General features: G+C 39.7%; 2 protein-coding genes across 2 annotated transcripts; both read left to right on the forward strand.

Annotated features, from left to right (window-relative positions):
* The first annotated feature begins 8,302 nt into the window (after positions 1-8,302).
* LOC111915995 (disease resistance protein RUN1) lies at positions 8,303-15,025 on the forward strand. Its single transcript, XM_023911629.3, has 8 exons — positions 8,303-8,456; positions 9,304-9,970; positions 10,542-11,673; positions 11,767-12,090; positions 12,168-13,088; positions 13,176-13,833; positions 13,940-14,005; positions 14,600-15,025. Exons 2-7 carry the CDS (start codon positions 9,954-9,956, stop codon positions 14,002-14,004), a joined length of 3,117 nt encoding a protein of 1,038 aa, XP_023767397.1. The 5' UTR covers positions 8,303-8,456; positions 9,304-9,953; the 3' UTR covers position 14,005; positions 14,600-15,025.
* On the forward strand, positions 9,438-9,896 carry LOC111916499 (toll/interleukin-1 receptor-like protein). The gene has a single exon (XM_023912168.1). The coding sequence runs from the start codon at positions 9,438-9,440 to the stop codon at positions 9,894-9,896; it is 459 nt and encodes a 152-aa protein (XP_023767936.1).
* Positions 15,026-15,477: the final 452 nt, after the last annotated feature.

Below are 15,477 nucleotides of genomic sequence, written 5' to 3' on the forward strand. Positions count from 1 at the left end.
CGGGTCTGCTGAAATCTCGTTCTGGTTGACGAGGTGCCCAAGAAACTGCACCTCGCGCAACCAAAACTCACATTTGGAGAACTTAGCGTACAAGCTCTCCCTCCTCAAGGTCTCCAAAACCTCTCTCAGATGCTCCTCGTGCTCCTCTTGTGTCTTGGAATAAACCAAGATGTCATCAATGAAAACTATCACAGACCGATCCAGCATCGGTCTACACACGCGGTTCATGAGGTCCATGAATGTTGCAGGAGCATTGGTGAGCCCAAACGGCATCACCACGAACTCATAATGGCCATAACGCGTCCGAAACGCGGTCTTCTATACATCCTCCTCTCTAACCCTCATCTGATGATAGCCTGAACGCAAATCAATCTTGGAGAACCAAGATGCTCCCTGTAACTGGTCAAAGAGGTCATCAATCCTCGGGAGTGGGTAACGGTTCTTCACCGTCACCTTATTCAGCTCCCGGTAATCTATACACATCCGATGCGACCCATCCTTCTTCTTCACAAACAGGATCGGGGCTCCCCAGGGTGAACTGCTCGGTCGAATAAATCCCTTATCTAGCAGCTCCTGCAGCTGCGTAGACAACTCTTGCATCTCGGGAGGAGCCAACCGATACGATGCCTTGGCTATCGGAGCCGCACCAGGAACTAGGTCGATCCTGAACTCTACCTGACGCTCCGGAGGTATTCCAGGAAGCTCCTCCGGGAACACATCAGTGTAGTCTCGCACCACTGGAACCTCGCTCACCGTCGCCTTACCCGTCTCCCGGGTATCCATAACATACGCGACATATCCCTCGCAACCCTGTTGAAGGTAGCGCCTAGCTCTCGCTGCTGAACATACTGTAGGTCCACGCTGTGGCCTCTCGCCGTGGATCACTAACTCTCCCCCACTCGAGGTCCTGATCCGCACTAACTGTTGTGCGCAATATATCATCTCCCCATAAGGGCTCAACCAATCCATGCCTATAATCACCTTGTTCCCCCGCAAAGGGATGGGAACCAAATCCACCAAATAGCGCTCCTCAAATACCCTTAGGACACAATCCCTGAATGCTGCCGATGCTCGCACCGATCGATCATTGGTAATCTCTACCTCTAAAGGGCAATCCAACATGCCCGAAGACTCAGTAAACCTCTTGCTAAGCGCAAGGGAAACAAATGATCGGGTGGCACCCAAGTCAAACAACACATGAACAAGGATACCGTTCACATGGAACGATCCTAACGCATATACACAGAGCACATATCAATATCATAACATCATAAAAACATAAGATAGATGGAAAGAATCATACCCGTCACCACGTCGGGTGCGGCGCGAGCCTCCTCTATAGTCAGCTGAAACGCCCGGATCCTCACCACCAGAGCCTCTGTCTTGCCCTGCCGGCCATCTGTAATCCGCAGGGTAGCTAGAGCCGGCACCTTAACCAGCGCTGATGCTGTCAACTGGGGGCAATTGGCCTTCTTGTGGCCCCTCTGGTTGCAGTGGAAACACAGCAACTCCAATGTCTGAATCACAGGTGCAGGGGCGGTACAATCCCTGCTGAAGTGCCCTAGCTTGCCGCACTTGTAGCAGCCTGACAATCCCAACTTGCACGCTCCCTCGTGCGCCTTGCCGCATTTCCTATAGCGACCCCGCCCCTGTTGGCCTTTCGGCCCCGCATCTGGTCCCTTGGGCTTCTTCCCTGAAGCCCCCATAACATGCCCTTCCTCCGACTTCCTCTTCCAGATGTGCTCCAGGTCTATCTCCCTCTCCGTTTCCCTGGCAATCATAGAGTCCAGGGTAGGGCAAGCTGAAAAACTGACATGCTCCCGAATATCAGCTCGTAGCATGTCATGATAGCGGGTCCTCCTCATATCCTCGTCACCCGCGTACTGGGGCACCAGCAACGGCCTCTCCCGGAACTTGGCGGTGATCTCCGCCACAGTCTCCGTCGTCTGTCTCATATCTAGGAACTCCCTAGCCAGCTGCTGAAGCTCGACCGTCGGCGCAAACTCTGCCCTGAACCTGGTCACGAAGTCCGACCAGGTCATAGCCTCGAAAACCGAGGCTCCCAACGAGTCACAAACGGACTCCTACCAATCCCTAGCTCGATCTCTCAAATATCCTGCTACATATCTCACCTTCGACCCCTCAGGGCAGAAGCTAGTCAACTGTGCAGACTCAATGTCTGCAATCCATCGCCTGGCAGCTATGAGGTCCTTTGCCCCGTGAAAATCCGGCGCACCACTGCCCCGGAAGTCCTTGAAGGACAGTGTGCGAGATCCCGACTGGCCAGATGCCATGTCGCTCCTGAATGCTCTGAGGCGATCCTCCATCATCTCCAATATCCCTTCCTTAATTGACCCGAAGATAATGGGGGTCGACTCAAGGATGCCTCTAGTGATCTCTAACGCGATGAACTCGCACAGCCCCTCATCTACTGGCTCAGAACTTGATCCCGAACCCGATCCCTCTCCTGTACTGCCAACTGCTGGCCTCGAGCGTAGTACCACCATTCTCAAATACAAAAATAATAACCATTAGTGATACTGATACCTCTGGAGGGATCACACCTACTACAAGTTCCCTGGTCTTATCTTGGCCTTCCTCGGTTCGGGTACAGATCCTCTGCTTTTAGTAGTACGGGCCCATACTACCTTCCACATCTATCCGTACCTTCTCCAAGGACTGCCTTGACTCCACTAGATCCCTTTCACTACCACTGATCTCTGCGAATCTTATCCTTGGCTTACCCTAGGAAACCTCTGACTCCTCCCAACCTAGTCCTCAGCTGCTGAAGGTCTCTTCGTGATGCCAATTAGCTATTACCTGAATACAATCACATGCGATGAGGCTCGGATAATCCTTCAAGTAAGGGACTCATCCCTACAATGGTTAGGACTCAAACAAGAGCTACGCAATAGGGTCAAATCCAACACTCTGAGATTATTCAACCCTGATCACATGTGACTTTAACGTATTCACCTAACAACTAACTCCCACCGCTGAAAGCCCACATAGCACAAAGCAAAAAACATTTGGACAAAAGGAAACAATGTCAAGCAACTCTATCCTCGTAGAGAGAAACTGAACTAGCATACAATGCTAAACTCGTACTATCAGGCATAACTTAAACAGGCTATCCTACTGCTGTCTACTCAATTCTAGCATGCAGCTTTTCATACACTGAAGCACATAAAGCAGGCACATAAGGCATCACTCCTAGATCCTTTGTCCTATTCTAGCATGCTGTTCTACTGAAACTGATAAACATAACATAAGCTTGTATGGGTACTTTGGCGAATACTTACTTGAGCTTGGCCGGTCGCGCACATCACACACTTTGTTCTTTCTTAAATCCCTTTACCTAGCCTTTTAGAAAACATTTTCTTTTTCAAAATCTTTTAATCCCTCAATTTGAGTTCAAACACCCCCGAAGGTGTGTCTGAATCCCTCAAACCAAGGCTCTGATACCAACTTGTAACATCCCAAAAATACGAGCCAAAAATTTCATTTTTAAAACATATTCTTAGCGAACCTTAGAAAATAAAACGTTCACTGATCATATCATTTCATAAAAGTTATCGCATGTCTTGAAAAACATTTCATAAAAACATAATAAAGTCAGAGTACAAATTCCCAGGAGGATCTCATAGTGCGGAATACAAAGCGTGTGTGTGATGGGCCGCTACCACGCCAGCTCCTTCCCCTTCGAAGAAGAGTTACCTGAAATCAAAACTAAAAACTGTAGGCACGAAGCTTAGTGAGTTCCCCCAACATACCACATACCATACAATCACATAACATACAAATATTGTCAGGCATATCTGGGTGCCCGACCTACCCGTTCGTCCTCTCGACCGGATACTGTCTAGTATATATGGGAGCTGGCCTCCCCTTCGGTCCTCTCGACCGGATACTGATCAGTATATCTGGGAGCTTGCCTCCTATTCGGTCCTCTCGACTGGATACTAACTAGAATATATGGGTGATGGTCTCCCCTTCGATCCTCTCGACCGGATACTGGGGACTATTTCACCCCTACTACTACCACATAACACATAAATCTCATAAACTATCTAGCATGGCTGGCCATGACCGCCCCTTCGGCCCTATCGACCGGTGTTCTGGGGGACTATCTCCCCCTTACTGTCACTAGCACATAACATCATATCATACTAGCACAATAACATATCACAGGTAGTAGCAAACCTAGATGAATATCACAGAGAAAAACATCTATCATACGATCCTACTGGTAGGCCGTCATTATGGCCGTAGACCCACCGCTACTGGAAGGTAACTCACCTCAAAGTAGCTGCTGATCTGCGTGGGAACTGACTGTCTCCTGCTGCTGCTGCCCCAGAAATCCTCCGACTATAATCCCCACAAAACACTCAGTCAAATGCTGCTAATCGACCTCAGGGTAAAATGACCATTTACCCCTAACTAAACCAAGAGTCAAAGTCAAAGTCAAAGTCAACTTCCAGTTGAACCGACTCGCCGAGTTGGCCTGCCAACTCGCCGAGTCCCTATCCCTTTGTCTGACCATAGTCTAGTCTCTACTCGTCGAGTTTGGCATCGACTCGACGATTTTTCCTTCTAAACTGATGTCCAAACGTCCTTCATCCTACTCGCCGAGTTGTATGAACAACTCGTCGAGTTCGTCTTCATCCAAAGAACCCTCTATGCTGAGACTCGCCGAGTTGTATGAACAACTCGCCGAGTCTGTTCTTGAGGCAAGAAGATTGCCTTGGACTCGCCGAGTCAGGTCATTGACTCGCCGAGTTTCTTCATGGGTGATTATGGCTTCCGAATCACTGAGTCATACCCCATGAATCACTACTCCACTCCGCAAACACGAAAAGGGGGAGAACTCAGGGACTCGCGACTCGACTCGCCGAGTCCTTCGCATGCAAACACTATATACTCGATTTTGCTCAAATCTAGCTCATGCCATACATAGATCTGGGTTTCTAAGGCCTGATTAACACGTAAAGTTTCCAACTTTACGTGTAAATAAACACCAATGACGGTTTTAGGGCTCAAAATGCACTGAAAGAGTAGATCTAGGGCTTTCATTCAATATGGCTCCATAAAGGCAGTAGATTTGAGCTCCTGGAGCTAAATCAATCCTAGATCTAAGGGTTAATCAACTTATTTCAAACCCTAATTCGTGATCAAGCTTGGAAATGGCTCAAAGAGGACTTTAATGGAGCTATAAGGGACTATAAGCATGAAAACAGGGGGGAAACTGAGTTATACCTCAAGGAAATCACTGAGATAACAAAAGGATGCCTGGCCTCCTTCTTCTCTTCTTGATCTACTCTTGTTTCTTCTCTAAATCTTCAAGAAACACACCAAAGCACTTCAATCTCACAAGGAATAAGGGTTTGAACGATGTTGGGAGCTCCGAGGGTGAAAGGGGCGAGGTTGGGGTGCATAAGGTTGGTTTAAATAGGGTGCAAACCCTTGAAATTTAGGGTTTCATTAGACAGCGGGGACTCACCGAGTCGCCAACTTAACGTGCTCCCAAACCCGTCTCCACTCGGCGAGTCGGGCCTACAACTCGCCGAGTCCAAGGCCATAAATGTAAAATACTTAGATAAATTTTATGTACCAGGAACCAGGTGCTACACGTTCATATGGTAGATTTCATAGTTTTAGGGTTTTTCCCTCATAATTTTATGAGATCTAGTGAGTATGAGGTCCTCTTTGGAATTATGACATCAGATCTGGACCATGAGAGGTCCCTAGAGTCATTATTTCCCAGCTTTTTGCAAGCAAATAAGCAGTTGGAGACTAGGTTGCCATTTCTAGTGTTATTTCTCTATTTGAGGCTTGATATGGGTTGCATGCACGTAAAGGTTGCACCTTTACATGACTTTCGAGTGTTTAAAGGTTAGATCTATGATTTGGTTAAGCAGATCTGACCTTAGGAGGTTGTTTGAGCGATTCCATGGAGGAAAATTGCCGAGTCCATATGTAGACTCGACGAGTCGGACCGGGTGGCCCTGGGGTTAGACTCCAGTGGTAACCCGGTGAGTTGAGGGGTGACTTAGTGAGTCGAGTGAGGCTTAGAAAGGGAAGAGTCTGTGGGGACGATGGGACTCGCCTAGTCATCGTATGCACTCGATGAGTCTGGTCAAAATAGACAGTTGACTTCTAGGGTTTGTCAACAAGTGGGCCTTTGGGCCTGTAGAGGGGTAGAATGGTCTTTTACCCTTCTAGGGATTTTTATGAGAGAATATCCAAGTTGGTGGAGAGACATTTATTTAGTGTAATTTATTATTGTGACTAGGCGGAGACTAGGCCAGTATTTCTGAGTTCGAGATTTTACCGAGATTCCCGAGGTGAGTCTTCTCACTATACATTACCCAGAGTGGTAATCAGAGTTATGTGACAGTGTATCTGGTATGCTATTTATGTGTTGTGGTTTCTATGTGATATGTGATATGCATGATTCACAGTTTATAGAGTTAGGACTAGTGGGTCCACAGAGTTATGGGACCAAGAGGGTCCCACAGAGATATTCGACCAGAGGGTCATCAGAGTTACAGCCTTGAGTGACTGATATGTGTCTATGTGGTATTTTGGGGAACTCACTAAGCAATTATGCTTACAATGTTTTGTGTATGTGTTTTAGGTACCAGACTACCAGTGATGATCGCTGGAAGGCGCCAACATGACCTGTACACACTCGCGAAGTTTTTGTTTATGTGATTTTGGGACATGTTTTTACTATGATGACAGTGGATACATTATGTTTAATATTATTTTATGAATGAAAGTATGTTTTCAAATGAAAAAAAAATGTTTTGAAAAATTCGGCGTTACATTTTGTTTTTTAGGGCTTCGGCATTTCAGCGCTGTTTTCTAATACTCTACATGATTTGTAAGATTTAAAGAGATTGTATTCATAAAAAGTTTTCTTTTTTATTACCCCACTAATTACTCATACAGCTGTATGTTACTAAATTTAAAAATTCCTGAGATTTTAGAAAATTTCTAAATTGTTTCATGTTGCCTCACAAACTCACAGGTGTCCATTTTGTGATTTCCACCGGTGTCCCTTTCAAATTTACCATATAATCTGTAAAGAGAATTAAATAACAAAGGGTGTCCATGGACACCCTTTAGTTCAACGTAGGTTCGCCTCTGTTGATTTCATTGTTTTGTATTCGTTTAATTGGTTTTTTCGAGGAACAAAAAGGTTGCTAGAGTTGGAACTCGTGGCTCGAACATCCTATGAACTTGTAATTTTTTTTTTGTCTTAGGCTAGTTTCTTGCTATACCTTAAGGCTTGTTTTTTTTAATCTTATGCCGTTCAAAAAAAATGATCTATTTCTTTCTCTTTCAAGAGATTAATGACTTTAATTCCACATACCAAACATAAACTTGTAATGACCTTCTAATGCTAACACATTCCCCCATTAGCATTTATGTATGCCGCTAACCTCAAGCTAAAAGACTTGTTAATATTGATAGGATTACATTTGAAGTACCTTAGTATTCTAGTGGCTAAATTTAAATGCGACTTCCATGAAGCATGCATGAACTGGCTCAATGTTTGGATAACAAATGAGATTGGCTGAGTGATGTCAAATAAATGACTTTCCTACTTAACTTTTGATAACCAGTTAAAACATTAAAAGACTATCATTCACACCAAGTCCCTTGTTGCTAACGACAATGATAATAGGCTTATGCGGTGTTAACATGTGCTTACACCCAAGTCCATACTCATATAATTCTAACGCACATTTTTTTTACACATACAATCCATATATCAGTATTGATAATTTCAATACCTAGAAAGAACTTCAAAACACCTAAATATTTAATTTCTAAAATTTATTTTTACCTTATTTTTCCATAGGACTTCTAGATTAATATGATTACAAGAACTACAATAAAATAATCAACTTCAAGTAAAGTAGATAATGAGTAATTATTTATAATTTGACTAAAGCCAAAGTTGATTAAGAAAGATGTTAACTTCTTATTTCATTTTTTTTAATGATCTACACGTTTTTATATTTCTATTTACCAGTCGTATAAAACTTGGGTGTTACATTAAAACTATAACACAAATGGTATTTTAGTCATTTCACATAGGCAGGGGACAAAAACCGCAACAACCTCTTAAGGACCCCTAGTAAATAAAAAGTTCTGACAGAAACTGCAATGTTTTAACAACCACAAGGACCATTTCTGTAACTTGCGATAAAAATACGATAACATTTTTTGTAAAAGAATAATTAAAAGAGGAAATATCATAAAAGCCCTTCTCCATAGCAAGGTAAAACATTCTCTCTCACCTCTCTCGCTATCTCCCTTTTCAATCTCGTTGACTTGCCGTTTACCAGCGTTGGTTCTACAGTTTTCACTCGTCGTCCTTCTCGTCTCCATTGGATCTTCTGCAATTCTCGCTGTTTCAGGCCTCATCGTAGTTCTGTAGTCAGGTAAAGTCACATTCTTACAAGTTAGTTTCACATGTTGTTAGACAGTTACGTCTTTTTAATCATAAACGACATCATGATCATTTGTTTGTTCATCAAAATGGGATTGAAATTTTGATTATTTTAGTTACTTTTTTCAGTTTTGTATTTTGGTTAGGATCGTACAGAGTCCATCATGTACTTCATTAATTATTCACAAACTTGATTCTCTACATATGATTCTTTTTGAACCAGAAGGATCGTATAGACTTTTGTGATTAAAAGCTCAGAAGTTGTGTAATTTGTTAGGCTCAAATTCATATTATATGGATAGACAAATTCAAATTTGAAAAGATTGTTCTTGCTAATATTGGGGATGTATAAAACAACTATGTCAAGAAACTTATTCTTTCTTATGTTTGGATCTTTTAATTGTTTGTTCATATCTATTGAAAGTTTGGAAATTGCCTATATGTTCTGCAATTCCTTTCATATGATGCAATAATGGATATTTTAGTTGTTTCTAGAATGGTATTAGGTGTTTAGTATAATTGAATACATTGGTTTGATAATTTCTTGCACTGAACTTAACTGGAAAAACAGGTTAATCAATTTATTTAACCGAGTAATTAAGCAATTTTTAAACAATTCCCATCTCAATATTATTATGATACTATATCAATACATAGCTGTATATATGCTGGTTATTTCTGAAGTTTATTGAATTCACATGGAAAAGTTTGCAGGTGCATATGTATTGTTATTTAAACACTTAAAGTTTTAATTATGTAGAATATATCATTGTCGAGGTTTAAATTGTTTTGATGAGACTTAAGTTATATAAGTTAGTAATAATTTGGTTTTTTTGTAGAGTTTTTAGGTATGAGATCTTGAGATTGAGTCGCAATTGAGGAAAGTGTGGGATTCAAACGCTTCAGAACACAATACTTATTGAGATACACAAAGTCGTGGGAAGTGCGAAAGGTTGTCAACCCATAACTCATAATGGTTGAGCTCCATGAAATTTTAGAAGGATCTTCATCTTCTTCATCAACTCAAGCTCAAAGATATGACGTATTTTTAAGTTTCAGAGGTCTCGACACTCGTAATAGTTTCACTGCTTACCTTCATAAAGCTCTCATGGATGCCAATATCAATACCTTCTTGGATGATGAAGAGATTGAAACCGGGGAAGATCTGAAACCAGAATTGGAGAGTGCCATTAAAGCATCTAGAGCTTCTGTTATCATTTTGTCTAAGAATTATGCTAATTCAACGTGGTGTCTTGATGAATTGGTGCTGATCCTTGAGCAACGTAAGACATGCAACCATATTGTTATCCCCATATTTTATCATGTTAAGCCCACACATGTCAGGAAGCAAGAAAGTAGCTTTGGAGATGCAATGGCTAAGCATAAACAGATGATGGAGGCGGAGACAAATGCAAATAAAAGAAGAAAATGAGCTAAAAAAATAGATCGATGGACTAAAGCACTTGTAGAAGTTGCTAATATAAAAGGGATGGACCTAAATGGCAGGTAATCATTTTCTTACTATGCATTCATATTCCTTTCAGTTTTGTTTGATTAACGCATGAATAGTCAATATCATCTCTCTATGTATTAGTTTCTTCATTGTCAATAAAAGATGCATTACTTTTATGTATTCTAACTGATTAAAGAAATGTAAAAAGTTGAATTTAATGTTTTCAACTATGTGATCTCGTAAATAATTTCATATAGATTAAACGTCAAGCTACTTTTCACACATTTTTATGCATTTATTATCTTATCATAATTAATTTATTTAGATAAACCACATTGATAGTTAAATTTGATGGTCGTTTAGAAACATCATGAAATTTGGTGGCCGATGAAAGTAATCTAGTATTACATTGGTGGCTCTAGTCTTATGTTACATAAAAATTATGACCTTGCACGTTGGATGCTTATATGGTTCAAATTGCAAATACGATATAATTTTGATGTGAAAAACTTAATTAACTGATAGCTTAGTATGATGTAATTATGATTTGGTTTGGATAACTAAATCTCCAATCTGGTATGCTAGTTTTTTTGGATTGTAATTTTTGTTCTTATTGAAATCAAGTTTCAGGCAAGAGATGGAATTTATTGAAGAAATTGTTACAGACATCTACCGTAGATTACACATATCCTCAAGGAGTCATCTACCTCAACTTTTTGGGATGGATTATTCTATTAAATTCGTCACTTCATGGTTGAAAGATACTTCCTCACATACAGCAGATGTACTCACTATTTTGGGTATTGGTGGGATTGGGAAGACATCTTTAGCCAAATATGTCTATGGGTTATATTCTCATGAATTTGATACAAACAACATTATTGAAGATATTAGTAGGAGATGTGAAAAAACTGATGGGTTGCTTGCTTTACAAAAACAACTCTACAATGGCATTTCAAAACAAAGTCCGATTCATGTTCATGATTCTTCGGTATACACGTCCATGATAGAGAATGCACTAGTCTATAAAAAGATGTTTCTAGTTCTTGATGATATCAATAGTCTTGACCAGTTGGATGCATTACTTGGAAGCAAAGGTCTTCATCCAGGAAGCAAAATCATAATCACAACAAAGGATGCGTGGTTGACAGAGAGTTGTGTGCTATTCAAAACGAACGTTAAACCCAAGCATACAAATCATGTGCTTAAAGGCTTATATAAGACTGAATCACAAAAACTTTTGTGTTATCATGCATTCATGTGCAACGATCCCAAGGTAGGTTATGAAGAGGTGTCAGAAAAGCTTGTGGAGTACTGTGAAGGGCATCCGAGGGCTCTTCAACTTTTAGGCAAAAATCTACATAATCGAGACGTAGCTTATTGGGAGGGGTACATAGAAGGGTTAAAGAAAGAAAATGGTTCACCTATAAATAATGTATTGAGAATGAGCTTTGATACTTTGCCATTCAAAAATCATAAGGACTTGTTTAAGCATATTGCTTGCTTTTTCGTTGGAATGGATAGAGATGTTGCCGAAACAATTTTGAAGGCATGTGATATAGACACAAGATCTGGGATCACGGATCTTATTAACAGGTGCCTTGTTAGTATTGGATTGAATAACGAATTGATGATGCATCGGCTGGTTCAAGAAATGGGAAGGCTAGTAGTACGTGAAGAATCGTCTGATAAGCCATGGGAAAGAAGTCGATTATGGTGTCACGAGGACTCATTCAAAGTGATGAAACAAAAAAAGGTAAGAGGTCATATATACTTGTATAAAGCATTTGAATTTCTATATCCATGTCTATAACACTTTAAAATATTTTTGCATCCCCTTTCTTTTTAGGGTACGGAAAATGTTCTAGGTCTTGCCCTTGACATGAGAATGCTTGAGAAAGAGAAGTTACATGGATCACTTGAGTTAAAGACAGACGCATTGAGTAAGATGGATAGTCTAATGCTGCTACAACTTAATTATGTGCAAATAACTGGCTCTTACAAGAATTTTCCAAAAGAATTAAGATGGTTGTGTATGCATGGGTTCCCATTGAAATCTATACCTTCAAACTTACTGATGGAGAATTTGGTTGCTCTTGACATGTCTTATAGCAATATTGAATCATTTGGGAGTTGTTATAGCTATCCCCGACGACTTCATAAGAGGCTAAAGGTAAGTTATCTCCATTTATTACTCTTCTATGTTGAAGTGATAAAATTTATTACTACTCTTAACTTTTTTCAATTCAGCTATTGACTGGATGGTGGTCAAAAGACAAAAGGCTGCTTGGATCATTGAAGATTCTTAATTTAAGTTTCTGTGAACAACTTCATAGTCTTGGTGGGTTTGACCACCTCCCGAAACTTGAGAGGTTAATACTTAGAGGTTGCATTGGTTTGCTTGATGTTTGTGAATCAATTGAGCAATGTTTCGAACTTGTTCTCATTGACCTAAGCTACTGCAACAAGCTTGAAAAACTTCCAAGAAGTTTACACATGCTAAAGAAAGTTAAAACTCTTTTGCTGAATGGTTATTATCTAGGTGAATCTCAAATCAAGATTAGGGATATGGATTCATTGGGCATGCTCAAGGCTAACAACATTGGCATAAACACAATAACCTCTTCCTCCGTCATTCAGGAGGTTATACCAAGGGATTTAAAGCTTTTTGCAGTGGCTTTACCGAAATATTTAGTAAGCTTGTCACTCAAGAATAATAATTTGTCTACCGAATCCTTTCCCGTGGACTTCAGTTGCCTATCCATGTTAAAGGAATTATATTTAGATGGAAATCCTATCGTTTGCCTGCCTAATTGTGTTAGAAGCCTTCCTAGGCTTGAGACACTTAGTATGAAAGACTGTAATATGCTGACGACAGTTGAGCATCCTCCACATACACTAGCATGTATGAACCTCTCTTTTGATTCTAATAAGCCTTTGCTTCGAAGAGTTGTATTTGATCCAGAAATGTCCCCACTCATTTTCATAATAAACTGGAAGATGTTAACTTCTTCGTCATTTGAAATTCAAGGCTTGATCAAAAGCCAACCAATGTCAAATGTTTCCGAAAAGGTATTACGAAGTTTGGGCTGGAGTAAGCTAAACTTCCTTAATGCTAGGTTTGTGAAAACTGACGTTTTTTTTGGAGGATCGGAGGAATCTGAAATCCAGGTTTGGATCTACTTAACTATCTGTCAGTGTGAATATATATGCACATATAATTAATAGTGAATAAGTTAAGCTGGTTGTATTTGGCAGATGTATTATGAATTTGGCATATTCAGCATAATTTATGGACACGAAGAGATGCCAGATTGGATTATGGATAGAAGCACAGGGCCATCAACATCATTTACCATCCCATCATCTCCTAACAACCTCACAGGATTGAATTTCTGCTACATATTGACATCTCCATTTCCAGATGAGAGGTTTGGATTCGGAGATGATGTGTACCTTAGGTTGCCTGTGATCATAATTAATAATATAACTAAGAAACACACCTGGATATACGAACACAACATTGATAGTGTACTTTATGAGGGTGGAAAGTGTTTGATGTTTCTAAGCCATTGGATGTTTGGGATGAATGACATGGAATCTGGTGACCACATTACAGTTAGTGTGATGGAGTTGGTAGGTGGTGCCTTCTTTAGTAGTACTGCGAGTAAGAAACCATGTCATTTTACAAAAGAGTGTGGGGTGAGTTTTGTGTATGATGATGGAGAAGAAAAAGAAGAAGAAGATGTGATGGGGTATTACAAGTCATGGAATCATATAATTGGTGGAGATCTCACTGGATTTCAGTCAACAACAGGAGAATACATCCTAAGCAAACGGCGAATTCTGTTGCCTTACATTGATATGTATCTTCTAAACTTTAATCAGTTCTGTGGAGAAGGCGCCCGCTTTAAAGGTAGAGGTCATTCTTATGTATTACCTTTTATCTAAAGCTGATAAAGTGATAATAACAAAATGATAATGTTTTGGTGTTAAATCTTTGATCTATTTCATTTCATTAGATGACCAAGTGCACTTCAAAGCTTTCTCTCAAAGAAGGTCTGATGTACAGGAGGTTGGTCCTTAAGGTACTTTTATATTCCTTAAACCCTTTTCTCATTACATAAGTAAATTACACAAACAAACTGTCACAAACTTATTTCGAATATGTTTTCACAATGGAGGGAGTCATCTATAGTACTGGAATATTTAGAACAGGATTAAGTGAAATGCAATCCAACAATAGTAAGTCAGCAACACCTACTGCCACTCTCCTTCAATAGTACAAACAGCTGATATTTCAATTGTCCCTGGTATATCATTTTTACTTTTTTTCCCAATAAATCACTCCTTATCATCCTCCATGTGTTTTTCGTTTTCATATGACTGTAGACTAAAATTTATTCCCATTAACTAGGTAGATAAGAAAAGGGTTAAATACAAGAAATAGCAATGTACTTCAATTATTTGTTTTTTATAGCATATTTTATTACAACATTGTGCTTTGAAAAATCTACCCCGTTATAGCATTGCCATCCAAATACAAGGCAGTTTTTACTGCAATAATTGAGTAGAGTTTTCAAAATACGGTGTGTTAGCAAGAAAATAAAAATAAAAAGTACAATGCTATAATTTAGTTAAAGCATTGGCAAATGGAAACATTGTGAACTTTTGTGTTGCAGTGCGATTTTTTCTGGATTTCTTGTATGTGCAAAACAGCAAAAGACATGTTTGCCCTTCTCATCTTGATAGTTGAAAATAGCCTTAGAATGCTTGTTCAGTCATGTTATGTATAATATAAATGCTGCCTCGCCTCGGTGGCATTGTAAATGAATGAAGTTAAGGTCATCTGTTACACCCGTCACTAACCACTATAGTGGTGGATGGCACATCATTACCACACTCCCCACAACTAACCATAGGATACCTACCGCTAAACACACAACTCCACCTCATTTTTTTTAATTAAATTTAAATAAAAATACATAAAAATCATATAATTTTTTTTTAAAAACTAGTTTTTCATTAATTTAAAATACCAAATTACATTCAATAAGAACTACATTAATTAAAATAAAAAATAAAAATAACGTGAAAAATAAAAATTATATTAATTAAAATAAAAAAATAAAAATAACATTAAGAATTAAAAACCTAAAAATACCAAACTTCTAATTTGTGTGTTTAAGCAAGGTTATTCCATTTTGGGAAATTCTTCAACTTTTGCCAAGCTTTGACGTGTCCAAAACGTTTATGATTTTTGTTTTCATATTGCTCCATGCCCACATTAACCGGATTGATATCGGCTTCGTGTATGTTGTTTATAGCAAAGTTGTAGATTCCATTGAACTCAGAACATTTGGCCCTCATATCGCACCATTTCGAGCATATTTCATCAACATTTCGAATTGCACAACCCATTAAACCATGGAAAACACTTTCAACGTTTCTCCAAAAAGAACCAGAAGTTTGACCACTGTCTTTTTCCGAAACCGTCACCCATGTTTGTGCTAATTTCTCTTCTTCCTCTTCTGACCATTTCTTATTTTTGGGAGGCATG

The sequence above is a fragment of the Lactuca sativa genome, chromosome 1, assembly GCF_002870075.4.
Source record: "Lactuca sativa cultivar Salinas chromosome 1, Lsat_Salinas_v11, whole genome shotgun sequence".
Taxonomy (NCBI): Eukaryota; Viridiplantae; Streptophyta; class Magnoliopsida; order Asterales; family Asteraceae; genus Lactuca; species Lactuca sativa.

Bases quoted from the DNA above. Each gene is read 5' to 3' on its own strand.
- LOC111916499 (XM_023912168.1), top strand. From the start codon at position 9,438: ATGGTTGAGCTCCATGAAATTTTAGAAGGATCTTCATCTTCTTCATCA.
- LOC111915995 (XM_023911629.3), top strand. The intron at 12,091-12,167 runs GTAAGTTATCTC...TTTTCAATTCAG, and splicing joins GACTTCATAAGAGGCTAAAG to CTATTGACTGGATGGTGGTC. The intron at 13,089-13,175 runs GTTTGGATCTAC...TGTATTTGGCAG, and splicing joins CGGAGGAATCTGAAATCCAG to ATGTATTATGAATTTGGCAT.